This window comes from Columba livia, chromosome 10 (assembly GCF_036013475.1).
Source record: "Columba livia isolate bColLiv1 breed racing homer chromosome 10, bColLiv1.pat.W.v2, whole genome shotgun sequence".
Lineage (NCBI taxonomy): Eukaryota > Metazoa > Chordata > Aves > Columbiformes > Columbidae > Columba > Columba livia.
This window is the reverse complement of record NC_088611.1, coordinates 8,024,148-8,052,051: the sequence shown is the minus strand read 5'-3', so window position 1 is coordinate 8,052,051 and position 27,904 is coordinate 8,024,148. Positions and strand designations below refer to the sequence as shown.

Here is a 27,904-nt window from a genome sequence, read left to right as displayed (position 1 = left end):
CTGAGTATGGCCAGCGTGGGGGTAGTGACATGTGCCACCAAGAAGCTGGTAACAAAGCTGCCAGTAACATTGCTCTGAGGTCCATCCAGGAGCTGGGGCTGCCTACATCAGCCTGAAATCCACCCAGAAGAGCAGTCTGGACCTGCAGCACAGCTTAGGAAAGGGCTTATAACCCAGGCCTGGGCTTAAATGGAGCTCCCAGCCCAATGATCAGCAGGTGGGTGTGTGAGGGCCCAGGTGAGGCAAATCAGTGCCCCCAGGGCCCTGACACCCTCCCTGGCCCCACTGGGATTTTGGGCAGTTCCCTTGGGTCCTCCCTGTTGCTGGGACTTAGGAGACAGTCCAGCAGCTCTCTGGGCACAAGGCAGTTACACAGCAAAGGCCTTTTCTCCAAAGCCCTGTTGGGTGTGCCTGCTCCAGCATGTTAATGTGGCTCAGGGGTGCACTTCTGAAAATGATCTCCTGACTTGCCTCACTTTACTGTGCTTTGGATCATGTCCTGGAGCAGTTCTGGAGAGCTCAGGCTTGGGAGAACAGCAACTGGATTCCTTTCAGATGAAACCAAATCAAATGTGCTCCAGGAATGCACCTCGCGCTCCCCAGGCACTGCTGGGCGTTCAGGCTACAGCATCAGCCCAGAGGTTTTCTGGAGTTTAAAAAAACCCACAACCTTGCAAAAGTGCAGTACGTACATTGGGTCCTTGGATGTACAGGTCCGCTCCTGCCGCACTGTGCTTGCGCACAGCTTTCAGAGCCCATGTCCTCACAGATTTCCCTTTCCATGACATTGCACTCTGGAGCTGCTTGTGGACCAGAGCTTTCCTTTCTAAATCCCCCTGCCAGGCTGCAGTGGGACAGTACCTGTGTGTCCCCAGTCCCCGTCTGCCCCGCTGCATTTCCGTTTCCCAGTTAACAAAGAAAAGAAAAAGGAGTGATGCATTTGATGGGCTGCTTTACTCTCCCACCCCATTAGGTGTGCCTCGAGTGCAGGAATGAAACATCCCAGGGAAAAGCCGAATCCTTTCCTATGACTTCATGCAAGCCTCACAGTCCCTGGCCAAATAAATCCATTTACCGCCAGATGGCAATTGCTGCTCGCAGATCCCGGGCCGAGCAGCGGCGGAGCACTCCCGGGACAGCGGGGTCACCCGCAGCGGGGGCTGGTTTTATGAATGAAGGGGCTGCCACCCCCCCGGCTCCTCCCTGCAGCCTCCCGGTGCGCTGGGTTTGCTGGAGGCCACTGGGCTGGCAACAGGGTGGGCTCGTCGCGCTGAGACCCTGCGGGCTCCCGGGCTGGTGAGTAGCAGAGATGGGTTAATTGTTCATCAGGTTGGCAGTCCGGGCTGGGCTGTGTCCCTTGTGTCTCTCCCCAGGGCTGGGGCAGCGTTCCCAGGGTGGTTGAACCAGGGCTGACCTGCTGGAAACCTGTTTGCTTTGTTGTGTTTTCTATCTCTGTGCAGAGCAACTCAGCAGTGACTTGTCTTTAACCAGCTCTGTAGAGAGAGCAGAGCTTGTTCTGCTGCTCCGTTTGCTGTAGTACACAATGAAAAGTTTACAGTCATAATCTTTTTTAGTTCTAGCTATTAATGCCTTAACTTGGATTCCAGGAAGTTTTATTACTAAGGTAAAGCTGTCTCCAGAGCTGGATTTTCTGAGGCTCCTTGACTTCGATGCTCTGCTTTTACTAAGGTTTAAGAGCCTGAAATCCCATGTCGGACAGATTTTTCACTAAAGGCCTATTCCATTCTGGGGACTTCTCCACTGCTCAAAGACAGCTTTGTTGGACTTTCCCCCACCTCCCCAAATAAAAATCAATCATTTGCCTCCAAGCAGTTGTGACAGGTTTGGTCCGAGGAAGCAAAATAACCTCCCAATACTGTGGGGGAATCATCCCCTGCTCAGGCTGCATGAAATTTGTCAGGACAGATTCAACCTCCCTCTCTGCAATGCCTCAGCTCTCAGAAACCTTGGGACATGCAATATAGCAAGCAGAAAAGAAACAGAGCCTGGGAAATGCCGGGTGATCTCCAAAGGCGTCCTTTAACTAATGACCCTTCTGCTTGGAGGCATTGCAGAGCCTGGGGACGAACAGATGGAGTCAGAAGCCTTACGCACCTCCAGCATCTTGGACAGATGGGGCGATGGGGCTGTGATACTCCAGGTGAGGGTATGAGGGAGGCAGTTTGTTTATGTCTAGAAACAAATAACAACGTACTTGATGATCTCAAATTAAGACAAAGAGAGTTATTTCTTCCTACTCTTGAAGTAAGACTGCCTCTGGCTTGAGCTATGGCATTTCATGGGGGTGCAGCTGGGCTTTGGTGAACGCCCACCTTCAGGGTGCTGTCAGGGCTGTGTTTCCTTAAGCAGTCTATTGCCCACACAAAATCATTGTGTTAATCTGTCTGCTGAGCACTGGTGTGAAATTCGCTCCAAACTGAAAACCAGCATTTTTTGAGGCAGCCGAGTGCCCAAGGGAAGAGGGGAAGGTGCTCTGGAAGGGCAGATCACAGCCCTGGGCTGTCCCACTCGCACGCCACGGCAGCTTGCTCTTTGCCAAGCGGAGCGTGTCCCAGCTTTCCAACAGCCGGTCCTGCCACAACCTTCAAAGGGAGGGGGGGCTTGGCAGGCTGTGGGTCGCCGACTTGACGTGATGGGTTGCTGTAATCTATAGATTTCTCCTGCAGAGTTAATGGTATTGAAAATGACAGAGACAGACACAAACACCCTTGTGATTTATGAGTCAGGGATGGATAAGTCAATTGAAAAGCCAGGGCAGAGATATCAGCTCTATAAGAAATATGGGAAGAATTCATCCCTAATCTAATCTCCCTGAATTCCACAGGGATGCAAGACAGAGATCGTTTGCTTCAGTTCCTTGGGGTGAGATTTAAACAGGAAACCCCCAAGGGTGTAAGTTGTTCTCCCAAATACCAACGTGCTTGTTCGTGGAGGCCAGAGAGAGGGGGTGGCACAGCCTGAGCCATCCCAGCTTGCTGGAGAGGAGGTGGTGCCCGGCTGCGGGGCTGCCAGCAGCGCTGGGCTCGAGCGGAGGCAGCGGGAGCCAAGCCTGGGTTCCTCGGCAGGACTAGTGATGCTCTCTGCCAAACTGAGCCCTTCAGCCGGCCGAGCTGGCAGATGCTTTTGCCAGCAAGGGTTTCTGGCTGCCTCACTCTCTGCTGTGCCCCTGTGACACCCTCTCAGGGGCTGTTTACAGCAAGGATGAAGATTTATTGTAAGCTTTGGCTCTCGGACTCTTGGAGCTGCCCCTTCCTCCAAGTTTGGTCTGTCCTCACTCCAGTTGGAATTACAGTGAGAGGCAGCTTTGAGAGCACAGGGTAATCAGGTTTTTACAGGCACTCGCTCACAGTTACAGACCCAGTGTTGAGAGCAAAGACACAGTTCAGCAGCTCAGTAGCCCCCAACTCTGGGAGCAGCTGGGAACAGCTTTCGGATGGGGAATGGGGAGACAGCGTTACCTGCTTGGCCTGGGTCTCCAGCTGCGGTCCTCTCTGGTCTCTGCGAGCCACCCATCAACTCCTCACCCACTTCTCATTTCTCCCCTGCTCACAGGACCTGGCTGTGCCTTCTCCAACTCTTTTTGCCTGGGACAACAGAAGCACAAAGTGGCCAAATGACCAGTATAAGGCTGTAGAGCTGGGCTCACAGCACAGGGGACCGGGTCATTCTGCCTCCCTGTAGAATAGATTATCCCAAATCACAGCCATAAAAATCCAGCATCTACCTGTAGCTAGCTGCCAGGGAACGACAGATTTTGTAGTAGCCGGGAGGGAGCACTCCATATTCCTGGCAGAGATAAGCCTTTTTATTCCCTAGTGTGGGCACTGTAGGATATTTGGGCTCTGCCATCTCCATGCTCAGTGACGCCACATACCCCTGACCCACCCCAGGCTCCACTGGACCTGCAGGCACAGCACACACGTGCTCCAGCCGGCACAACCCAGCTCTGCCAGGAGGATGGCATGGCACGGAGTGTGGTTGGCGCCAATGTCACCCCCATTTGACTTGGGAGCCTGCCCAGGATATGGTTTCCCTAAAACAATGCTGTTCACAAGTCGTGTGGGGTTATTGTTCTTGTCCCACGTGCTGGCGACCTGCCATTGATTGTGCGCAGGAACCACTCTGCTGCTCCCACTGTCGAGTTCAGGTTTATTTCCCCGTTTTCCAGGAGGAGACCATTGATGTCAGCTAACTTGGCTTTCAGTTTCAATCTGTCCATTGTCCACTGAGCACAGAGCTGGCCTTCCCACGGTGAGTGCTCCCACGCAGGCGGGTGGTGACAACTCTGCCACCACATGCTGGCTTGTACATGGGCACTGGAAGAGTCAGGCTCAGCACTGAGCTTCCTCAAGGCTCTGGTGCATGGTGTAGGAGGATGATCTGCTGTTTGCAGGAAGGTGGGACACTTGTGGTCAATCCCTGCCCTGCTACAGTTCCTGTTTGGCCACGGGCAGGTGACTCAGTCCATCTGCAGCTCAGCTCCCCACTGGAAGGGTGACAGTGTGGATAGTGGACAGGGTGGACAGCCTTCCACAGTGTGGATGAGTACATGGAGAACTGAGAGGCGTTCCCATGAACTAGGGGCTGGATAGGAAGGATGTGTCCTGGGAGCAGCACCTTGGGTGAGGTATGTGGTGGTGGTTGCTTCTGGGCTGCTACCAGCACCAGGAGCCACACTGTGAGTAGGTATCTCCACTTGGGCCCATCTGCTGGGTTGGGTTGTCTCTGGTTTAACCAGCCAGTTAAATAATTGCAATGAGGGGGCTTTGCCTTAGAGCATGCTGCTGCCAGCCATCACCCTGGTTCCCCTCATGCAAAAGCTACAGCAGCTGCCCAGCGACTGACCTGTCCCACCCCTGACAGATGTGTCTTCATCTTCAGCTCAGCCTGGAGATGACCCGCGGTCTCCTAGGGCAGAATGGATGAGCAGCCAGCGGGGGTGAGCAGCCTGGCGTCCATCCCCTGTGTCTCTGCCAGTTACTGATACTCAGAAATTCCCTGCACAGAGGCAGCAGCGGGGCCAGGGCCAGGGCTCCTTCCTCCAGACACCCCCCTTGTCCACAGTGGATTATCCACTGCTGGGGACTGCGAGGCAGCTCAGCCCTTTGGGAGCTCACCCTGGGCAGAGACACGTCCCCCAGCTCCCCAGGCAGTGTCCTGGAGCAAAGGGCAGCGTGCCGAGGAGGCTGCCGGAGCGTGGTGCTCTGCAGGGGTCCAAGCCAGAGAGCTTACCCGGCCGTCCAGGCTGTAATTACTGAGGAGCTGCAGCCAAGAGGCTCTGAGAAGCAGCAGATAACAGCACAGGCACCCTCCAGCCTCATTAAAATACTTTCTCTGGCAAAGCCCCCCACGCCTGCCCAGCCTGTTCCAATTAGTGCAGCAGGCCAGGGAGGGCAGAGAGCACGGCTGCTCTTGATGAAAAGAAAACACTGCAGAGCTTTCAAGTGTCAGAGGAGATGGGCAGCCCTGGCTGGGACAGAGAACGGCCCTGGGAGTGTGACCAGCGGCCAAGTCACTGACTGGTGATGGTGACGAGGATGAGCCAGGTCACTGTACAGTGCAGCAGGTGCTTCACTGGTTTGTAGCTGGGGAAACATGGTGAAAACAACAGCTCTCTGAGAGGTGCTGAGCATCCCTGCCCAATAGGTCTGGAGATGGGAAGCAATAATCCCACTGTGAATGAAGAAATGTGTGTCATAAATTGCACGGGTTTGCTGCAAAATGCCTTGGCAGCATAAGGTGACAACAGGCTCTAGCATGGGAACACTGGAGGAAATTTGCCTGTCCAGGGAGCAGGGATGATGCTCCACTCCCCAGGGCTGGTACTGTCATGAGAATACCCTGGGATGGGTGTCACCCAGCACACCCCCCAGCAGAGGTTTTTCGGCCAGCTTGGGGCAAGAAGCATTAGCAAACCTGTCCCTGGATACAGCCTATACTGACTCCTGGCCTTGGACCCCCTGCCTGGTTTTAGCACATGTGTGATCCAGCCAGACTCAGTCTGGAAAGCCTGAAGACCAGAAAATGTCTTCTGAAGAGGGCAGAACTCCCCAAGCCCCCCAAGTGCTGTATTGAATGTCAGGCCATGTGGCCGACAGGTGACAAGGGATGAGTGACAAGGGTGGGTTTCAGCTGGCCAGGGACATTATGGTATAAATGTCTCTGAGGAATGCGTTGCTGCCTCAGGGGACACCAAGGCTTTGGGAAGCTGGCCTGGCCACAGAGCACAAGGCCTCTTCCCTGCCTTATTCGGGTGCTTTTTTTCTAAACCACAACATCAGAAGGTAGCAAGCCCCTTCCCAAACGTGAAATAATTTTAAACTTCTCAGTCACATTAGGAGGCAGGTTGGGAGTTTGATATAAGTCAGTCTGGAGTGTAATACCCCAAGCCAATCCTGGCTGGGCTGAGATGAGCTGTACGGCTGCTGCACAGTGTGAGACACACTCTGCACTTGTCCCAGCCCCCTGACCCTCTGCTTGGCCTCTGGAGGAGCCCAGCCTCCTTCCTCCAAATTCTCCTCTGCACTGGTGCCAGCTGGGATCCCAGTGTGCTTTGTCCCCTGCAGGAGCTCTGCCCCCGGCAGCATCCCGCAGCAGCATCCCGCAGCCATTTGCCTGAGCCAGGGCTCAGCAGCAGAACCTCAGCACTGCCCTGTGCTGGGGATGCAGGCATGAAAGACACGACAGAGGTGGGGAGGTGTGGTGCTGGGATGGCAGGGAGAGAGACAGAGGGTGTTTGGGGTCCCAAGAAGTCCCTGCCTGCCTTGGTTTTCCCAGAGGCGTTTTTGCTCAGACTTGGTAGTCTGGTGGCACTGGAAGTTGCCTATAGTCTGCCAGCATTTTCAGTGAGAGGAGACTTGAAAGGTGCAATTGTGCTGCATCTCCATCCAGCTTTCTCTGCACATCGGGCTTGTTGCCTCCCTGGTGCTGGTTGCCCTTGAGGTGAATTAGAGGGAGGAACGATGGAGGTTACTCAACTGGCACTACCTGGCTGAAAGCATGTACCAGTCCAGCCCATCACCATGCCCACCATGGAACCTGTCACCTTGCCCAGCTGCTGGGCCACCTTCCCAATCTGATGCCTGAGAGCCAAGCCAGAGCAGGCTTCACCTCTCTGAGTAGCAAGGGAAAGGTGGGGGCTGAGCCAACAGCCTCCTGAGAAAAGAATTAGCAGGACATTAAGTGAAGCCAGCTCCTTATCCCTTCATAAACAGTTATTAATATCCCAAGCAGCCTTGGGCTTGGCAATTCCCCATTTGCTTTCTAAGAATATGGTTCCAACAGATGCATGCCTTAAGCTACTGAAACTTCAGGGAGATGAAAATCATTAGAGGAGGTGCTGTAATTGCTCCTTCCAACACAAGGATTTACCCCTACTAAAGATAAGGAGCTGAGCCCAGCTCCCATCTACCACGACTCCAGGGCAGAGCACAGGAGGGCAGGGACAGCCGGGCTCTGCTGGGTCTGGGGCAGCGCTGCTGGAGGGGTTCACAGCCCGGGACCTTGAGGTGCTGGAACAAGTTCAGAGAAGGGCAATGAAGCTGGTGAGGGGTCTGGAGCACAAGTGTGATGGGGAGCAGCAGAGGGACCTGGGGGTTCCAGCCTGGAGAAAAGGAGACTGAGGGGAGACCTTATCGCTGTCTACAATTACCTGAAAGGAGGTTGTAGTGTGGAGTGTGTTGGTCTCTTCTCCCAAGTAACAAATGATAGCATGAGAGGAAATGGCCTCAAGTTGAGCCAGAAGAGTCTTAGATTGGATATTAGGAAAAATTTATTCCCAGAAAGGACTGTCAGGCACTAGAATAGGCTGCCCTATGATTCTGTGATCAGCACACATAAGAAGGAAGAAAAAGTGCTAATGCCTTCAAGTGTGACCACAGGCAGTGAGGTGCCCCTCACCACCACCTGGGCCACCGACCTGTGCCTGCCCCATGGCCGTTGTCACCAGGTACCTGTTAGCAAGGAGCCGTCCTGCCTGGCAGGGTGATGTGCTGATGTCACAGCCCGGCCAAATGGCCACAGCACACCAGAGGCATCTGGAGCTCGTTCGTCCCCACTCGCTGCACTTGGCACACTTCAGCAGCAGTGGTTGGCAAGGAAGGGTGGTCTGGGACTAATTGTGATCGTGGGCGTTATCTCAGGAGGTGGGAGCTTGGGAGGCTGTCGGGAGATGTCCCAGCTGGCAGGGAGCCTGCTGGCCAGCCTTGCTGTGCCATGGCAAAGAAACACGGGTGAGGCTTGAGCAACCTCAGCCTTCTGCTGCTGTTCAAACTCTCCAAAATCTACTTTTCCTGCCTTTGGGGCTCTGTGTGGACCATTCGCTTTTTGGCATATGCGACCTGTGTTACTGAGGCATTTGCCAAAACCCTGTCATTTCACAGGGCACACCACAGCCCCCTGATGCTACCTGCCCTCTGGTGCTGGCTTTTGTGGCCCCAACTCCAGTGTAAGGTTGCAGGAGCATCCCGTGCCTCTGTCCCCATCCCACAAGCAGCTCAGCACCACAGGCTTCCCCTGCGCTGGTCCTGCCCTGGCCAGGCAGCTGTGGGGGAAGGTAGGGGGGAAAATGAGGGCCCCTCCCAGTGGCTTTGTTCTCCCACTTGGAGCAGGACGACAGCTGCCTCTGCCTGCAGCTGCTGTGGCATCCATCATCCTGGGCGGGGTGAACAACCGACAGCCTGGGCTGAGCAGGGAGGGTTTCTCTGCGCACAGGGGCAGGAAGGGGGACAGGTAGGCAGCCCTTTTGCAAGAGGGACAGCCGCAGGCAGGGGTGCGCACCAAGGCACACGACCAACAGCTCCAGCTGTGCAGGTGGCGTGCACAGAAGCGGTGTGCAGATGTGTGTGCAGAGACGGGCACTCGGGGAAGTCATGTGAGAGGGGGAGACAGGTCACAGCTGTGTGGGCTGCTGGACCTCCTCACTTGGTTCTGTGCCTCAGTTTTTTTGTGGGATGAAACTCCTTTCTTCCAGCTCCCTAAAGCGTCAGAGGGGAGACTACTGGCACCCAGGGCTGCTGCTGGGGGAGACAGGATAGTCTCAAGGATGTGGGGCTCAGGTCTGAAAGCCAGGGCTCTGGGACCCCCATGGTGAGGGTCTGGAGTCCCTGAGGCTCTCCCCTCTCACAGTGAGCCCTGGCACAACATCTCCATCCCCCTACAGGGAGGGTGACTGTGGCTGGATGCTGACACCAGAGTGCAGCCCCTCTCCTCCCCCTGGCTCCACTCCCATGAGGTCCCCCAGCTGCCGGGGGCCAGCACTCCACCCGCTGCCCATGGCCCAGCCGGCCCCACCGTGTAACCAAAGAAGGCACCAGGCTGCACATGGCTGTGGGGATTAGCTGGGACACAATCGGGGCCTGTGGAAGCAGGAGAGCACATGGTGCTGAGCAGGGAGGCGGCACGGGGGCTGCTGTCTGTGCTGCAGGGTCACAGAGGAGGTGGGGTTCAGCATGCTTGTCCCTCCTGGGAGATAATCCTTAGCCTGGTAAATCCACTGCCAGTGTCCTTACCCCTCTGAAATTTGGGCTGTTTTACACTATTCACAGCATGACATCAAATAGGCATTGTCAGGAGGAAATTGGTGCTTTCACGGATAAACAATTCCTTCACAGACCCGCACGTCTCACACAGGAGGGATTTGTATTTTTCCCTGTGCTGCTCAGTCTCTGTCAAGACCTACCAGGGGACTTTATCTCCAAAGGAAAAATTCAGTGCTGTTGTGCCATGGAATGGTGACTCTGGATGACAGCCCAGAGCCATAAACCTGACAGACCTGATGGTGACCAGTGGGAGGGAGGGGAGGACACAGGGAGACCGATGGCACTGGGGACTGCTGGCACAAAGTCAGCCCAGCGCTGTGGAGTCACCACCCATGCCACCCACACCAAGGCATTCCTGGGGACTGTCAGCCCCCCAAAACAGGGCTGCGAACACCCACATCCTTCCCATGGTGCCCAAAGTATGGAACCGCTCCTGCCTTCACCCCCCGACATCCCCTCATCCAGCAGCCTGCCCTCACCAGCACTTCCCTCTCCAAACTGAGATAGAAATAGTCGCAGCTCCGGACAGTTGATTATTTAAAGCTGTCGGAGTGTTTAATTTAACCCTGGATTCATCATCCGCAGCTTGTTTCCATCCACTACACACCCGCACTCCCCCTCGCAGTGCAAACGCTGCCTCTGCCAAGCTCTTCACCTCCAGGCAGATTTGGGTAGAGGTTTACAGGCGGGGGCCGTGGCCCTGCTGCGTGTTGCCTTACGCTGTCCCTGCTCCGACTGTCACAGTGAGGGATGTCCCTGTGCCCAGTGCTGTGGGCACAGGTGGGTCAGGATGTGCCGAGTCCCTCAGCACTGCCTGGGCATGATGGGGGTCCCACAAGGCTTGGTGAAAGAATGTCATAAGGGAAGCCTCTCTTACTGGAAGTCATCCTCCAACAGTTTTTTCTTTCCCTGCCCACTTTGAGCCCCTCCAGCAAGATCCCCACATCTCCCCACCTTGCACCCAGCTCCACCAGGGCTCCGGGTTCCTCCACGCATGGCTGCATCTCCTGCCACCATCAAACCCACCTTTGGCATTCCCAGGGTGAGGAGACGGAGCACCAGCACAACTGAGCCATACATGGGAGCCTGCATGTCTGCCCCACCACGCAGCCCCTGCTGCAGACATGCGAAGCATCCCTAAATCTCACCCCATGCGTGAGCGTGTCCTGGAGCAGGAGCAGTGACCTGTCTGCCATCTGCAGAATCCCAACCCACCCCAGCAGCCCCTGGAGCTCCGGGTCGTGAAAGGTTCCTCCCAGGGCTGGCTTAGCCCAAACCTGAGCCCAGCACAGGCGCTGCTCCATTTATAGAAAGCTGCAATTAGAGGCCAGTGTTTTCCCAAGTCATCCAGCAACCAAATGCACATTGGCAGAAGAAAAATAAAATCTCTGTTAAATGTCAGGCATGTCCTTGTGCTGACCCCAGGACAGCGGTGCTCACCCAGGGCACGGCTGTGTCTGCAGGAGGGATCCCAGAGATTCTGCTGCAGGCGGCTGAGCATGGGGAAGAGCTGAAATTGCTGGAGCACCCCCAGCGCAGGAAAGCTGCTCCTCAGCAATGACTGCTGGGGAGCGAGGGCAGCACTGCCTGTCAGCGGGTCCCCAGTGTGGCTGATGGGAGCCCTATCTGGAAATCATCCTGCTCCATGACAAATGTGCCAAGAAATGAACAATTTAAACCTAGCTAAACCTACCATGTTAGTGTTTTGTTTTCGTTGTTGTTGTTTTTTCCCTAGGCTGTCGCTGACCTGCCCAGGAAAGGGGTAGATGGTTTGAGAAAGCAGACCCAAACTAAACAAAGACAGAAAACAACAGAGCTTCCACCTCCAGGTCACATCCATGTCCCAGGGTGGTGTCAGCTCTTCCAGGACAGGGGAAGGCTATGGAGCAGCAGCGGGTTGTGCTGGCTGGAGCAGGGCAGGCAACAGGCAGAGAGAAGCTGTGCAAGGGGCTGCACCCGAGGCTGCTGCCTGCTCTCCGTGTGGGAGTGAGAGAACCCCCAACCTCTGCAGCCCTAAACCTCCTCCCTAAGCAGAGCCAAGTGCTCCTGCTTGTGGAAGGCAGAGAACAAGGCAGAAGGGAAGACTTGGCTGCATCATCCATCCCTCCTACACGGCCCATTACCAGGGCAGCAGAAATCCCCTTCTCCATGTGCCAAGAGCCCCTGGCCAGGAATGAGCCAAAAAGCTCATTTTAAATCTTTCAGCCATGGGATTGGAATAACTTAATCTGCAGCAAGAGAGGGAGTTAGTCAGAGCTGCAATTTCGGGACCAGAACATTTATAAGCAGGGAAAAAAACATCTAAATTGTCTGAATTAATGGCTGAGAGCTGGCGGGGCAGGCCTGCTCCCTGCAGGGGTCGTAGGGGCTGGTGGAGGAGGCTGTGAAATCCTGTACGGCTCTGCGGGCCTGTAAATGAGAGAGAGTCCTTCCAGCCTGCAGCATCCCGCAGCCAAGGGATGCCGGTAGCGTTGGAGAGCTCTGGGGTCACCAGGCTATTTGACCGATGTATCATGTACACAGGCAGCCACAGCGGATGCTGAAGGGATCACAAATGTGGCAATTATGGACAGTGTTCTAAAACATTAATTCTGCCTTCAGTAAGAGGGACAAGATGTAACCCCAAGCTGAAATAGGATGAATATCAGAGGTCCCTCACTGGGCTCTGGCCAAGAACCAGGGCTCTGAGCAGGCATTTTGCAGATGATGCTCAAGCTCCAAGAGCCTGTCAGAGGGTGTACCACCCCCAAAACACTGCCTGCCTTCTCCCTTGTGTCAGTCACCTCCGAGATACTGAAACTCCAGTGCTCATGAGTACTGCACACTATGGGCATGCCACACTGCACAAAAAACACCTCCCCTTGTCAGGCTGTAATAGCTGCTCTTCCAAAGTTGCTCAAGCTCTGGGTGGCAGAAGGGACAGACAGTGAGCGGGTCTCCCAGCCACAGCCGCTTTTCCCAGCACCCAAACTGGCCCTGAGAGCACCATCTGCTCTGCCAGCTCCAGGAGGTGGAGGGTGCCGGGTGTCCCAGCTGGGATCAGTGTGGTTCACAGCAATGGACATGTTCAGAAATTCTCCTCACCTGACCGGCACCATCGATGAGTGTTGAGGCTGTGAGGACAGCCCAGCCAGAGAGATATCCACCTCCTAGGGCCCCAGTTTCCCTCCCCATCTGGCTGGTTCGGGCTGGGGCCATGGCCCTAGCACTCTGCAGGTGTTCTGCTCAGATAAATGCTGACAAGATGCTTGTGGCAGGCACTGCAGGGTCCCCAGCTTGTGTGTGCCGAGCCAGCTGTGGCTGTGCGCCCCCGCCCCCCGCCCAGCAGGCTGTACCACAGCCCTGGCTTGGTTTGCAACACTGTGGGTGTCGGGGGGGCTGGCCACTTGCTCTTGGTGGCTCATCTCTGCCAGACAGCTGGCCTGACACCTTTTTGGGGATGAGCTGACTTGCTGAGCCGTCACTCGTGGTCCCTTGAGCACCCTCCCTAACCAAGGGCCAGTGGGACAGAGGTCCCAACCCTCACATAACTAGCTGTGGTGCAGTCTTCCCGCTTTTCTGCTTGCAGCTGGTGGCAGAGGTGACATCCTGGCGCAGGACCATGGTGCTGTGAGGGCGAGCTGTTGACCAGCAGGATGCACGCTGACCCCCGCCACGGGCTGCCACTCGCTGCACTCCTCCTCTGCCTTCTCCTGCAGCAGCCAGGCAGCAGCAAGGCATGGAAACAGCACGCCCCACGCCTTCGCCTTGCCTACAGAGGTAAGGGGGATTGTCTTGGGGTCTGCACCTCACTTGGGAGGGCTGGGAGAGTGTCCTGCAGGTAGGGAGCGAATGGGGGGCCAGGGCTGGCAGGAGGTGAGCAGTAGCCCTAACATCATGGCTACAACATCTCCACACATTGGGCCCTTGGGATGTTTCATGGCTGGAGCCCTGTCAACAGCCCCTGAGGATGCTGCACCTATCGAAGAAGGGGGCTGAGCAGGGAACACCCTGCCCTGATTCAGCACAATGCTGGGACCAGCAGCAATGTCTCCTTCTGCACAGACTCACTCTGGGAATCTTAAGGTGCATCCTGGGCTGCAGCTGAGCTGGGCAGCCCCTGGAAAATGTCCCCTGTCTTCTCCATCCTTGTGCAATGGGGACACTGAGCCCCAGGCAGTGCTGCTGCCCCTTGCCTGGCCTCCCACCAGCACAGCCCTGCCCCAGCTCAGCCCTTCTGCCCTCACCCCTCGTTCCCTGCTGAGGAGAGGCTGATCCCTTGTACAGATCATTTCCATGCTGCACTTCACCCTTCCCCCCTGCATCTGTCCTGTCTGTTTAGATTATGAGCTTTCCAGGGGAGGCACAGTTTGCTCTTCTTGTGCCTGATGCAAAGTTGGGGAGGCTGCTTTTGGTGATCTGAAGATGCAGCAGGAGCAGACTGGCAGGTAGCACAGAACACAGCCCAGCAGGGAAGTGCAAAATGGATGAGTCTGTAGGGAAAATGTCTCTGCAGGGGAATGACCTGAATGGTTAGAGTGGAGCTTTACTAGTCCAGCAGCTGGCCACCCTGCCATGGATCAGTAGCTTGAACTTGGCCAATTTACGTGCTTTCAGCTTCTCCTTTGTGAAAAAGAGCAGGTTGCTTTGAAGGACAGATAGCTTAGCACATGCCTGGTGCTGCGCTGGACACAGCAATTGGCAGACCTTAACCAGCCCGTGAGGTAGCAGTGCTGCTTTCCCATGGGCATCATGCTCCAAGGTCTGGAGCCATCCTTTTGGTCTGCTCCATCACCCTGAGAAGCTGCTCTCCAAGCAGTGGCCAGTGATGCGGAAGATGCCCCCAGCTTGTGGCTGGAGAGGGCTGGACCCCCCAGGGATGCAGGATGTCCCTGCAGGGAGGTGGTCCCTGCCGATAGCCCAACTCCGAGCATGGTGCAGGGTCTGCCTTTCCTTGGAGCCGCAGGAGGCACAGCAGGGCTGCCCAGGCAGCAGGAGCACAGAGGGGCTGCTGACTTCAAAGCCCCACAGTGTGCTGGGGCCAGACATGCCAAAAGCCCTTAAGCCTTGGGCAAAAGCAGGAGAGGAAGCTCCCAGCATCAGGAGGGCTCAAGGACAATGGGAACAATGGCAGGGGATGTGACTCATGGACAGCACCGGGCAGGTTCAAGGACACAATGCCTTGAGAAGTTTAGGTTTAAAAACCCCTAGAAAAAAGAAATAAATAAAAAGAAGCCTTTGAGCATCCCTCTACAGGCTCAGCCCTGCCCTCAGATCCCAGCATGGGGGAGGCAGGCAGAGCCGCTGGCGGATGAGGGGAGAAGATGCAAATGGGTTTGCAAGAAGGAAATGACAGCGGTGAAGGCTAGGAGAGCAAAGGAAGGATGGGGCAGGGGGCACGGGGCCAGGAACAACAACAGCGGCTCCCACCCTGCCAAGGAGGCAAGGAGGAGGTTTATAACACCAAATAGCATGCTGGCAATCGAAGCCGCATGAGAGGAGCCTGTGGGTGAGCTGGGTCAGGCTGTGTCAGCCCTGACGTTGGCCGGAGCTGAGCCACTCCATGTTCTGAGGCCAAACAGCTGTGCAACAAAACCACAGCACACCTCCCAGCTCCTCTAACTGCAATAAGCCGTGGCAAGCACAGCTATGAGTTGGCAAATAGATCTCCTGACAGCCTTTGCCCTGCAGCCAGCCCAGCTGGGCAGGACCCAGAAGCCACCACCATGCAGCAAGTGCTAAGGAGTGCGGGAGGCTGATGGGTCTCTGGTTATCTACACCAAGAGTTGTGCTTGCATGTTCTCTATCAGCCGATGTCAGTGAGGGGCTGGATCCCGATTTAGCATGCAGCTTCCCCTGGGCTTCAGGGATCTCCCCTATGGTTGGTTGTGTCTGATGGTGGGGGGAAGGGGAGAGGACAGCCCCCCAGCACAGCCGGGCTGTGACCCCAGGAAGCCCAGGGTCACCCACACTGAGGATGCTGTAGCTAAGGGGCAGGCAGAGATGATGGATGGGACAAGGCGGTTATAGTGGTTCTGACAACAAAGAAAAACACCGTGGCCTTGGGAGATAATGAACACAAAGGGGAGGATGTTTCTCTGGGCTCACTCATCGGTTTAGCCACCACGTAGCTGCTGCAGAGACCTGGTTCCCTGCCTGGAGAGCTGAGGTTTGGATCAAATGCCCTGGGCATATGGCTAGTTGGGGACAAGAGGCAGCTGGTTTGTGCACAGCAGCATCCTGCACACAGGGTCTGGGTCACCAGCGTTCCATGTCCCTTTGGTGAGGGAGCAGAGCCATGTCACAGAGTCAGGCTGAGACCTTCATGGTCATTGACACTGCCATAGGTCTCACAGTGCAGGTGCAGGGCAGGGAGGGCTCCTCCATTGTCTTGCCTGAACTTGTCCTCACAGGGGCTGAGACAGATCAGAGGGTGACCAGCAGGTGACATTCCCTGGGACCAGCCTTGCCTTAATCCACTTAATTACACCCGTGTACTGGATGAACCTTCGACCTCCCTCCCACCGCATCCTGGCTCCCCAGCTCTCTGCCTGACATTTACCCCTGGATCTGGCAGGTCCAGGATTGCTGGCAGATGCAGGAGGGTGGGCAATGCACAGCAGCCCGCTGGGGACCCAGCCGTGACAATGGCCCGCAGGCTGGGACAGGAATTCAGCTGTTAATCCCATTCAGTTGGTGGGAAATGGCTTGGAAATGTGCCCCCCTGGAGCCGCGGCACCCAGAAGAGAGCCCCTGGGTACCTGAGAAGTAGTGGGGAGTGAAGCAGGGCTGTGCTCCTTTTTTGGGGAGCAGGAGGAAGGCTAGGAGCTCCCTAGCACAGTTGTGATTGGCTCCTGGCAGAGGGGGACTGGTGTCCCACAGCAACTGGAGCTCTGACCCCAGAGGAAGGGGAGAAGGAAACGCCAGCTGGGAACGAGCCTGGCTGTGGATCCGGGCAGGGACCCCCGCCTGCTGCAGGTCCTTCCCCCTGGGGACCAGCAGACGTCAGTGGCATTTCCAGCTCGCAGGCACTGGCCCCGCTTCCCCTCTGCCCTGGAAATGGGGTGGAAGGAAGACAGACGCAACCTCCCAGGGCAGCCAGTTCCCTTTGAACAGAGCTGTGCCCGTGCCCACGTACACCCCACCTGCACCCAGGGCCGCACGTCCCATCCACCCTGCCAACACCCGCTCCCCTCCATGGTTTACCTCCCTCAGTTCCTGCCACACTGCTTCAATCCACACCATTTTGGGTAATTCCTCAGCACAGATTTTACAGATCACCCTGGGTTTCCAGCTGCACTCCAACTCCCTGCAGTCCCCATCTCCATCTCCCCTGCCCACAGCACCTTTCCCCACACAGCACCAAAGCCAGGGGAAGCCTTGTCAACCTTCACACTCTCCCCAGCCAGATCTTGCCACCTTAGAAGAAGAAAGCCATGTGTTAGGATTTCTGGGAGCTCTAAGGCTCACCTTGGTGTCAGCCTGTCCTGCCTCCATCCCTGGGAACAGCCTCTTGCTGGGGCAGCAACAGCCGCTGCTGTGATGCTCAGGGGAACGCTCACCCAGCAGCCAGCCTCAAAACCTGGTGCTGCACATCATGGACTGATGTGGGCCCCAGGAATGTTGTTTCAGGTGTGGTTAACCAAGAGACAGGATCCTGTTGTCCCTTTCGCACACCCACACAGCAGTGCCAGAGAGGCCATGCTCACCCCCCCGGGGTTCTGCACCAGAGGAGCTGCAGCCTGCACAGCAAAGCCCTTACTGCTGCCCCTCCATGTCCATGGGTGTCCAGGGCACACTGTCCCCCCAGGCAGTGCCAAAGAGGTGCTCTTAAAAAGCCCTTTTCTTGAGCCAGTCTAATGCCGGGCTATGGCTGGGTCTCAGGACGCAGAAAGGGAAACATGAGGTGGCAGAGGCAGGATCAGAGCAGCATCTGGGACACAGCTGGGACCTTCCCTCACAAGCTCCTTGGGTCAAGGACCAGCCATCCGTTTGTCTGCCTGTCTCAGTGCAGCCATCTGCCTGCGCATCCCGGTACCTGGGATAAAGCCCAGCAGACACTTCACAGAAAAAAAGGCTCAGGGATGGATGAAGGAGAGAAGTTGCCAGACTGGGCTGTGGCAGCCATGCTCCACACAGCCTTTCCTAGGGGCTATGCTTTGCCCCAGCAAATAGCCAAGATTGATTTTTTATTTCTATAAACCCTCTCAATCTGAAGCCCAGGGAGAACACACTGGGAATTATGGCACCAAGACTCCTGTGTTCTCAGCCCTCTCCCCACAGTTTCAGGATGCAGAGGCTTTGGGGGTCTCTTCAAGATCTCTGGAAGGCAGGCTGGACACTGAGAAACAGGGCTCCTTGGGCTGGACCACTGTCCTGCCCTGCGCCCTGGAACCAGCCCAGGGCAAGGTCAGGGGAGTTCTCTCCATAGGGGTGACTCGGTGTTTCCTCCAGGTAAGCTCATGGGAAGAGGCTTCATTAGGAGCTTTGGGGCACTGAGGGTCATGTTTTTCTGGTAAGGCAGTGGCAGGAAAATTGCATTCCCCTGGGGCAGGGGTGGGCAGCCAGAGCTGTCCTGGGGAGGGGGACCTGCTTGCTGTGTCACTCATGGATGGGTTTCTCTTTCTCCCACCTTGTGCTCCTTAGATCTTCTGAAATCCAACAGCTCTCACCTGTTGCTGGCCTCAGGGGACCGGCTGGATTTCCAAGCCCTCTTGGTGGATGAAGACAGGGCCTGGCTGATGGTGGGAGCAAAGAACCACATCTTCCTGCTCCACCTGGACCATCCCAATAGAGAGCCCGAGAAGGTCAGTGCTGGGAGGAGGGTGTGAGTGTGACCCTGGCCAGGCAGGTCCCTTCCTCCCCAGGAGCTGCTCCTCAGTCCAGCACCAGGGCGTGGAGATGGACGTGCTCCAAGCTGGGCTGCTTTAACATCACCAGGGACACATTTACGCCAGGATGTCTCAATCAGCAGGGCCAGCCCATCCCTGGTGGGGGTCAGCTCTGCTGGGACAGGCCGACGCCGGGGAGGGACAGGGTGGCTTGGCCTGGAGCGGAGACCTGGGTGGACCCCGGGTAAGGCTGGAAGGGCAGCGTCCAGAGCCCTGGGATCACATCTAGGCTCTGATGCTGCTGCAAGCTAAACCACCTCCAGCAGCAAGTCTGCTAATGTCATCCCGAGACATCCTGCTGGCAGGGCGCAGCTCAGACCAACAAAAGGAAAGCCCGTCATGGCGCTGCAGCCCGGCGTTCCCACAGCGGGATCCAGGAGAGCCTGCCCACCACCAGGCCTGCCATGACCCACCCCAACTCTGTCTGTCCCCACACCAGATTCACTCTCACCCTATTTGGCCAGCTGCCTGCCAAGCTTGGCTGGGCCCTGGGGACCCAAAGGGGTGTCAGACCCATTGCAGAGCAGCCTTATGTCCTCACCGCACTCCTAAGCCCAGCAGAATTTTTTGGCTGAGCCTGTTCCCACCAGTGCCTGTGGGAGCCAGCCGACCCAAGCAGGCGTTGCATCCGCAGGGTTTCTCTTGCAGATTTTCTGGCCAGCCCCCAGGGAGCAGGTGGAACATTGCCAGCTGGCTGGGAAGAACGTGGAGGTAAGCAGGGCTGGCAGCCCCCGAGCTCACAGCCTTTTGTAGCTTGCCATGGCTATTAAACACACCAAAAGGGAGCCTCGGGGTCTGCCTGAGAGGAGGAGGGTGTTGAGCCAGACAGAGTTAAGCTCAGTTTGCCGGCTGCTGGGGGAGTATCTGGCCAAGTTCCCTCACCCTGGGCAGACACACCATGGGGCTGGGCACAACTGTCCAGCCCTGGGCTCAGCCCATTAACAAACGTGTCCCCTCGAGCAGACGGAGTGTGCCAACTTCATTCGCCTCCTCCAGCCGTTCAACAGGAGCCATGTGTTCGCCTGTGGGACCGGCTCCTACCAGCCTGTCTGTGCCTTCATCCAGCTGGGAGCCAGGGGAAAGGTGAGGGGAACCCTGGCCAGACACGTCCCCACTGTGGAGGTGGCAAGAGACCCTCAGCACATCCCCATCTTCTTTCCCAGTGAGCATGGGGGAGAGGGATCCCCAGAGCCAGGGACAGTGGCCAGCCAGCCTGCCACAGTCCCTGCCCCCTGCATGGCCCCGCTGCACGTGGCGAGAAGCAGCCCTGGTGTGGCAGAGCCGGGGTGCCCCGTGGGGACAGGACCTGGTCTAGGCAGCCCCTGCTGGGACTCTGTGCAGAGACCAGCACATCAGACTCCTTCCCACTCTTCTCCACATGCTCAGCTTGGTTCCAGCCTCCCCCTGGGCTGACATTTGGTCTTTGGCGCTGGCAGGGTCCCGGGGCTCCCCCCATGCGGTTGGTGACCCACTCCTTGGAATCAGGGCGAGGACGGTGCCCATACAGCCCCCATGAACCCTTCACAGGACTCCTTCTTGGTAAGAGGGAGTGGGGAGCAGAGGTAGTGCTGGAAGCGGGACTGCTGGGAATGGTCAGTGCTGGGAGGAACTGGCAGGTCCCCGTGTTCCTGCTCTGCTGCACGTGGCTGTGGGTCCAGGCTGGTGCTGAAGCGGGTGCGAGGGAGAGGAGCCATCCCAGCCCTGCCCCGGCTCACCCCAACCTCATGGTTGCTACACAGTCACAAACACGGGCACAGATTAAAATGGGGTGTGCCTGGTCACCATCCTGCCCACTCACACCAACACTGCAGCAGGGCTGGGTGGCCATAGGGCTAGAAGCCATGTTGGGTCACAGGACTGGAGGAGGCTCCCAGCCAGGTTGTGCCACCTCTGCCCTCCTCCAACCTCCGAGGACACAGGGGTGACCTGCCAGGGTACCTCTGTGGTGGGACCCCCACCCACCCCCACCCCTCTGGCCCCGCAGATGGGGAGCTCTATTCAGGCACCTCCAGCGACTTCATGGGCAGCAGCGCCGCCTTCTTCCGGACCTGGGTTCATGGAGCTGAGCAGAGCTACATCCGCACAGAGCAGAACCAGGACCACTGGCTACACGGTAGGAACAGGGGGATCGTGGGATTGTGGGGTGCGGGGCTGGCTCTCCTGCCAGGTGGGGAGAGGCTGAGGCCAGCACTGGGGTCCAGAGCTCAGCGATCTGGCCCCTACTCCTCCTGGGGGGAAGCCCTGATGAAGCCTCTGATGGGACCCATGTTCCAGCACTCCCTCTGCAGCCTGAGCATCCAGGAATGGGGCTCTGCCTTCTGGTGGCAGGGTCTCCATGGGACACCCTGCGTACCCTCAGCACCTCACCCGGCTCCAAAGGGCTTCTGAGGGTTGGATCAAGGCACAGGGCCATGCTGTGCTGCTGCTTCCCCCTGCAGAGCCTGCGTTTGTCGGTGCCTACGCCGTCCCTGATACCTACAACCCACATGATGACAAGGTCTACATCTTTTTCCGCGAGATGGCCATGGAAGCTGGGCAGTGGGAACGGCGGCACATCCATGCTAGGGTGGCCCGGGTCTGCAAGGTCAGTCACCAAAGCCAGCATGCTGTGGCTGGTGTCCCACCATGTGGGTTTGACCTTCTCTGGGCCAAGTGACATCCAAAGCAGGGGCCAACAGCAGGACAGAGGAGTGTTACTGCACTCCCACCACAGAGCAGAGGGCCCAGGGCTGGGGATGTCCCACTGCGGGACCAAGGTGTGCATGGTGGTGTGGGAGGCTCAGACAGGCTGTTCTGAGGTTGGGTCTTGGTGCCTGGCAGAACGACGTTGGAGGGAAGCGCAGCCTCATCAACCGCTGGAGCACGTTCCTCAAGGCCCGCCTGGTGTGCTCCATCCCCGGGCCCCAGGGCACTGAAACCCACTTCGACCAGCTTGGTGAGTGCACAACCCACTCCGCAGCTGGGAAAAACACTGCTCCAGCAAGGCTGCTCCTTCCCCTTCACCACGGGGATGGCCAGCCAAGGATGTCCCGCTCCATCCTGGGGACCGGTGCTCCAGCTCCAGGGTGACTCACATCCACCGCTCTCTTTGCAGAGGACGTTTTCCTCCTGCGCACCCGGGACCACCAGAACCCCCTCATTTTTGGCCTCTTCACCGTCTCCAGGTGAGCATGGCTCTGCGTGGGACAGTCTTCCCCCCTCCAGCCCCTCACCAGTGCAAACCCACCAGGTTTGGCATTGGCACAGCCAGTGGTCCCACAGGCTGGACCAGCTGTGCCAGACAGATTCCTGTCACTTCCTGGGTGCTGTGCGTGACTCGCAGGGTGACAGGGGACAGCGTGGTCTCAGGGACATGGGTGTGCATGTGCCCAGTCCCTGCAGACCAGCAGGGACACTGACAGCCCCATGTTCCCCCTGCAGCGGTGTCTTCAGTGGCTCTGCTGTCTGTGTCTACTCCATGGCAGCCGTGAGAGCTGCCTTCAGTGGTCCCTTTGCACACAAGGAAGGATTTGACTACCGCTGGGTAGAATACAAGGGCCGTGTCCCCTATCCCCGACCTGGCACGGTAAGGGGCTGGGGAACAGGGAGGGGGGGAGCAGGATGGGCTGGCCTTCATGCACCCCCTTGTGTCACCACACAGTGCCCCAGTGAGACGTACGACCCCCTCCTGCAGTCCACCAAGGACTTCCCCGATGAGGTGATCAGCTTCATGCGCAGCCACCAGCTGATGTGGGAGCCCGTGTACCCACAGGGCCGCCAGCCCGTCCTGGTGAAGGTCAATGTCCCTTACCGGCTGCGGCGGCTGCTGGTGCACAGGCTGGAGATGGAGAGCCGGCACTACGATGTGCTCTTCCTCGGCACAGGTGGGAGGTCACCCCAGCCCTGGGGACACTGTTGGCACACCATGTCACATCAGTCCTGCCGGCTTGGGCGGCTCCCAGCCCTGACATTTCCTTCTCCCACTGCCTTCACAGATGAAGGTCAAGTGCTGAAGGTGGGGCTGGCCGGCGGGGTGAGCGGTGGCACCGAGGTGATCAGTCTGGAGGAGATCAGTGTCACTAAGGTACCAGAGGCCAGGGCCAGACCGCAGTGGCAGGACCACGCAGCCTCCCCTCGCCTCGTAGCACACTTCCTGCAAGCTTCTGCAGCAAGTCCCTGGCCTCCGTCAGGAGGTCCCTCACCTCACTGCTGGTGTCTCTGACTGCCCTGACCGGCAGGTGATGCTGTTGGCATGGAGGGGAGCCAGGGGGACCAGAGCCAAGCCATGTCCCAGCTCCCCATCTAGTCACTAGGGGGGATGGGGATGGCATGCTGGAGCCTGAACTAAAATTGGAGAGTTGAGCTCAGGTTTGGAAGCGTGTCTGCCAGCCCAGGCTGCCAGCATGGAGCAGCTGGAGCTGGGACCAGAGCCCTGCAGCCTGCCACCCTGGGGTCCCACCAGGCTGGGGCACCCAGGAGGGACCGACTCAGCTGCAGTAGCCTCTCCTTCCCCTCAGGTGCCTTCTCCCATCCTGGACATGAAGTTATCACCAAAGCGGGTGAGTCCTCCCTCCTGCTTCTCCCTAAAGCAGCCAAGGGACAGGGCACAGGGTGCAGCTGGCCCCAAGCTGTCTGTCTGGGTCCATTGGCCCCAAGGTCTGCACATTTAGGGAACAGAGTCCTGCCAGGGTAGGCTGAGGGGGTGTCAGGCTCTGCCCCACACTCCCCTTGGCTCCCAGTGCCCCCAGTCCAGCGCAGGCAGGGAACTCTGTTCCCTGGATAATCCTGGTCTTCAGCCCGGGGACTGACTGCCGCTGTTCTGCTCACCTGAGCAGCAGGAGCTGTTTGTGAGCAGCACCCATGGGCTGCTCCAGCTCTCCTTGTACCGCTGCGAGCTCTACGGCAAAACTTGCACCGACTGCTGCCTGGCCCGGGACCCTTACTGCACCTGGGATGGCAGGACCTGCGTCCCACAGCTCCTCACTGAGAAGAGGTGAGCACCCACCTGGGCCAGCCCTGCCATTCCCCTGCGTTGGCAGCAGAGAAGGACAAGCCACCAGCCCTGGGGACTTCTCCTGTCAGCCCACACCCCCACTGCTGCTGGCCAGTCCTCCAGCCCTCCGGTCCCCCTTCTGCTCCCCGGGCTGCACTGCCACAGGGGTGTCCCACAGCCCAGGGCAGGTGTGACCCCACAGCTCTGTCTGCTCTGCCACAGACGTGCCCGCTGCCAGGACGTGCTGAAGTCTGACCCGCTCAGCCAGTGTCAGGACACAGCAGAGGGTGAGCACCAGCCCCAGCCCCAGTGAGGAGCCCCGGGGCCGGCAACCAGCTCTGCCAGGGACAGCAATGCCCAGGAGGGTGGGTGGCATGGTGCTGGGAAACCAGTGCCACCAGCTGCAGCAGCACCATCTGCCACAGAGCCTGTGCAACCCACCATGAGCTGCCCTCCCTCCCCACCTGTCACACAGTTCCCACACAGGGTACTCACCCCCTCCTCTGTCCCATCCCCTGCACAGGGACCACTGTCTCAGACAAGCTGGTTTTTGGCGTGGAGAAGAACTCAACCTTCTTGGAGTGCCTGGCACACTCCCCACAGATGACTGTCCGGTGGCTGGTGCAGCACGGCGAGGAGACAGGACTGAGCGAGGTAGAGGGGACAGGGCAATGGGGACGAGGCACGGTGGTGGCTCCATCCCCAGGGACTGACCCACAGTGCTCTGTCCCAGGTCAGGAGCAACGGACACTTCTCGGTGCTGGAGCAAGGGCTGCTGATCCGCCAGCTGGCGAGGGAGGACGCGGGCACCTATGAGTGCCAGGCGGTGGAGCGCTCCTTCTCCCGGCCCCTCACCCGATACAGCCTCCGCGTCATCCGGCACGAGGCCATGGACATGCCACCTTACAAACGGAACAAGGAGCTGGGAGGGACCCACCAGAGCCCCCGGCCCCGTCTTGACCTGCAGCCGAGCTACAAGGGCTTCCCACGGGCCCTGGGGGCACCGGGCACCAGCCTGGATGTTTACTGCAATGCCTTGCGGCACCAGGAGAGGCAGCGGCAGAAAACCTGGCACCAGAAGTGGCAGCACCCGTCTCCAGACAGCAAGAACGGCCGGGTGCGGAGGCACCCCCAGCCCCTGTGAGGGGCAGAGGGAACTGGGGTCACCCTCAGCTCCCTTCCCAGTATCTCCAGGGCCCTTCTTGCAGGCAGGCATCAGCTCCGAGACACCTTGCAGCTTCCTGTGCAGAAAATGCCTCGCTGTTACTACCTCAAACCCTGCCAGTCCCCAATGTCTCTCCATGTGCCCTACAGGGCACGCTGGGGTGAGAACACGCAGCCTGCACCAGCTCTCCAAGACTCAAAGCTATTTACGCAGCAGAATATTTATTCTCCTTGTTTTCCCCTGGGCCTTAACAATGGCCATTATCAGCAGCAATAATAAGCACAGAGGACAGAGAAGGGGGACAGCTGGCTCTCCCAAGTGGTTCCCTGACAGCCAGCAGCACCCAGCCCTGCCACAGACACCGTGCACCCACCCAGCCTTCCCCAGCAAGCACCGTGCCACAGCGGGGGCTCCTGCAGGTGGCTGCCAAGGTGCCAGTGGAGCCCAAAGGCCACTGGAGGCAGCAAGACACAGCTGCTTGCTGAGCCTGGGCTCCAGGAACAACGCACCTGGGGTTTGCAGAGACGGCCACACTCAGCCCAGCTCCGATCCACTTCAAGCCACACTGCTTTTTAAAATTTTGACATTCATTTTACTGAAAAAAAGGAAGAGAAGCAACAGGCAGCTATACCAACTTACAATTTATTATTTTTTTTAAAAATGACATGAAACACAAGTAAAAATAAATACATCATATAAACAACAAATTGTTCAAAGTCTCTGTTCTGGGAGATCAGGCGAGCACATCCTGTTCAACAGAGAGAAGAGGGAAGCACATGATCATGCGTGGGGGCAATCAACTGACCCACCCTGCTAGCAACACTCCTCTTTCCAACCACAAAAAGACAGGCCACAAACTAAGGCGGCAGTAAAAAAGAAAGGGGGGGGAAATAAAAAGAAAAGAACCCCAAAACAACAGAAAACCCAAAATGAGACTCAGTGATGGATTCCTTCAGGCTCCTGCGGATGTGCCAGGGACTCCGGCTATGAGCCAGGTGCCACCAAGATGGGAGGCACAGGGCTGCAGAGGCTGCTCTCCTGCTGCCCCCCACTCGCACCACTGCCCCTTGGAAGCGAGCGCTTGCTCCGCATTGCAAGGAGCCATCATCTCACTGTATCTAGCTGGACTACGTTCCCCTCTTAACCTCTGGTCCCCACCCCAGCCCTCCCTGCCCGCCCCCTGTCCTCCCAAGACTGAATTAACAAAATTCATCCCAGAGTGGTGAGAAACACCAGTTGTGAAGGTATCTGCTGTGCTTGTCCCTTTTGGCCTGGAAGCCACCCACAAACCAACAGCTATTCTCTTGCATCCAGCCATTTGCTGACATAATTACCCCAAAATACACATCATTTATAGTGAAGACCCCGTGGAAATCCCACCCTCTGCTTGATGGAATATTAGTTTTCTGTGAATATCTGCATCAACCCCACTGACCCCCCAGGCAAACATGCAACAGATCACGCCCAGCACAGGCCAGGCTGGGCTGTGTTGCCCCCACCCCACAGACTCCCATGATGGCCCAAGAGCTGAGGCGGGGGGTCGAGTGCATCTGCCACAACTGGTGAGTGGGCAACAAGCCCACAGAGACAGGGGCCCATGGAGATGGGGGCACACAGCAGCCGCAGCCCTAGCCATGCTTGGGGCACTGTCCCGCAACAGTACCCAGCCCAACTGCTCCCAGGAGTGAAATGTCCCACCCACAGGAAGGGCCAGGGCTGGGTGCCCAGGCAGAGGGCACTTGCGTGTCCCCAAGGTCCCTGCGGCTCTGCCCTGGCCCCTGGGCTGTGCTCAGAAACCTCCCTTAGTGCCCAAAACCCTCAGCAGAGAGACCTGCATGGCTGTCCTCGGTGTCACCCACAGCCCCACTGCAAGCTGGCAGCTGCTCCCCTCTGGTTGTTTGGAGACAGAAATTCAGCAGCAAAAGAAAAATTTAACCTGTGCAGGGGAAGCCCCTGTTCCAGGCTCAGGAAAACTGAGACAAGACCCTCTGCAACAGAACCACATGCTGAAGAAGAAAAAAGCCTGGGAATGGCCGACAAGGGTAAGAGGGAGAGAACTTCAGGGCTCTGAGAGGTCCCCCCACTCAGAAAGCCCCTGGATAACTCACACACTCTTGTAGCTTCTGTGGGGTGGAGGAAATCCTGCCTGCAGCACTGGGGCACAGCAGGTGCCTCCGATTATCTCAGAGCAGCCCCAGTCGCTGCCAGTCCCCACGGCAGCCCTGTGGTCGGGCTGTCACGGCTGTCTCTGCTACCGCCTCTCAGCTGAGGCTCTGACAGGGCCCAGGGGACTTGGCGCCTCGTTAAAAGGTGCTCAGGGCTGGTCTGTGGGACAGAGAGGTGCCAGGAGCCCTGCCATGCTCCAGGAGGGCAGCTGGGGCTCCGCTTGGGCGCTTGCTGAGCAGAGACACCGTGCTGTGGTTGCCCCCATCCACGGACACTTGCCAGCAAGAGGAAGTCCCACACAGCGGGTCGCACCCAGGGGCAGCCACACCACAGAAGGGCAGTGAGGGGTCTCCAAGCCCCCATGGCCACACAGGAGCCAGGAGAGCCCTTATAACTTGCGCTGGTGCCCATGGCACAAAGGATGTGCCCTGTAGCAACCAAGTACCTGCCACCACCAGCTCCTACGGCCACAGGGCCTGGGCTGTGCTGCGGACCCCCAGGAGGACATCAGGTGACAGTGTGGGGACATGCCAGGGCCTGCTCAGGAAGCCCCAAGTGCTCTCGTGGCAAGGCAAGGGGCAGAAAAAAGGGTCTGCAGTCACAGGTACCATGGCTGCAGTGCCAGCTACCCCCCAAGCTGAACCTTCACGCCTCATCCCAGCACAGAGCCACAGAAAACCCAGTTCAGAGAGGATGCAGGAGGGTCCCTCGGATGAACCTGACAGCTGCCAGTGAGGACCAGGGCTGCAACAGGGCTCTGGCGAGGGGCTGCTCACACTCCGGCCTCCCCCACACACCCGCAGGTCTCGACACTCGCTACTCTCGACAAGGAAAGCCCTTGCCTAGGTCCATTCCCCAAATCCACCGGAAAACCGACAGCCTCACAGGGATGCAACGGACATCAGGGCAAGCTCGTCACACAATCAGTGTCACAGGGTTGTGCACGAGGTGGACACACAGAGCACAGGAGGGCATGACTCACAGACGCAGCACTGTCAAGTCTTTGGAGAAACTTGCATGAACACCATCAGTTAATTTGCTTTGTTACTTTTGTGGGGGGTTTGATTTTTATTTCCATGGTGCATCCAAAGACAAGTTGTCCAGCAGTTTGCTCAGAACCCCTCGGTTTTCAACTCCTAGGATATGTTAAAGAAGAAAGCACTATTTTAAT

At 57.7% G+C, this 27,904-nt stretch overlaps 2 protein-coding genes across 2 annotated transcripts in view; one reads left to right on the top strand and one right to left on the bottom strand.

Moving 5' to 3' along the window:
* Positions 1 to 1,073: 1,073 nt before the first annotated feature.
* Positions 1,074 to 25,274, top strand: LOC102095104 (semaphorin-3D). Its single transcript, XM_005512380.3, has 18 exons — positions 1,074 to 1,296; positions 13,129 to 13,319; positions 18,186 to 18,346; positions 19,079 to 19,141; positions 19,394 to 19,513; positions 19,867 to 19,969; positions 20,415 to 20,543; positions 20,869 to 21,014; positions 21,251 to 21,365; positions 21,525 to 21,594; positions 21,851 to 21,995; positions 22,071 to 22,293; positions 22,405 to 22,493; positions 22,927 to 22,968; positions 23,245 to 23,402; positions 23,625 to 23,689; positions 23,926 to 24,056; positions 24,136 to 25,274. Exons 2-18 carry the CDS (start codon positions 13,196 to 13,198, stop codon positions 24,544 to 24,546), a joined length of 2,295 nt encoding a protein of 764 aa, XP_005512437.1. The 5' UTR covers positions 1,074 to 1,296; positions 13,129 to 13,195; the 3' UTR covers positions 24,547 to 25,274.
* RAD54L2 (RAD54 like 2) overlaps positions 25,194 to 27,904 on the bottom strand; it is a 68,782-nt gene continuing 66,071 nt past the window's right edge. Inside the window, exon 25 of the mRNA XM_065075269.1 lies at positions 25,194 to 27,869. Coding sequence (XP_064931341.1) covers positions 27,802 to 27,869 — 68 coding nt within the window. The 3' untranslated portion in view covers positions 25,194 to 27,801. The remainder of the gene's footprint in view (positions 27,870 to 27,904) is intronic.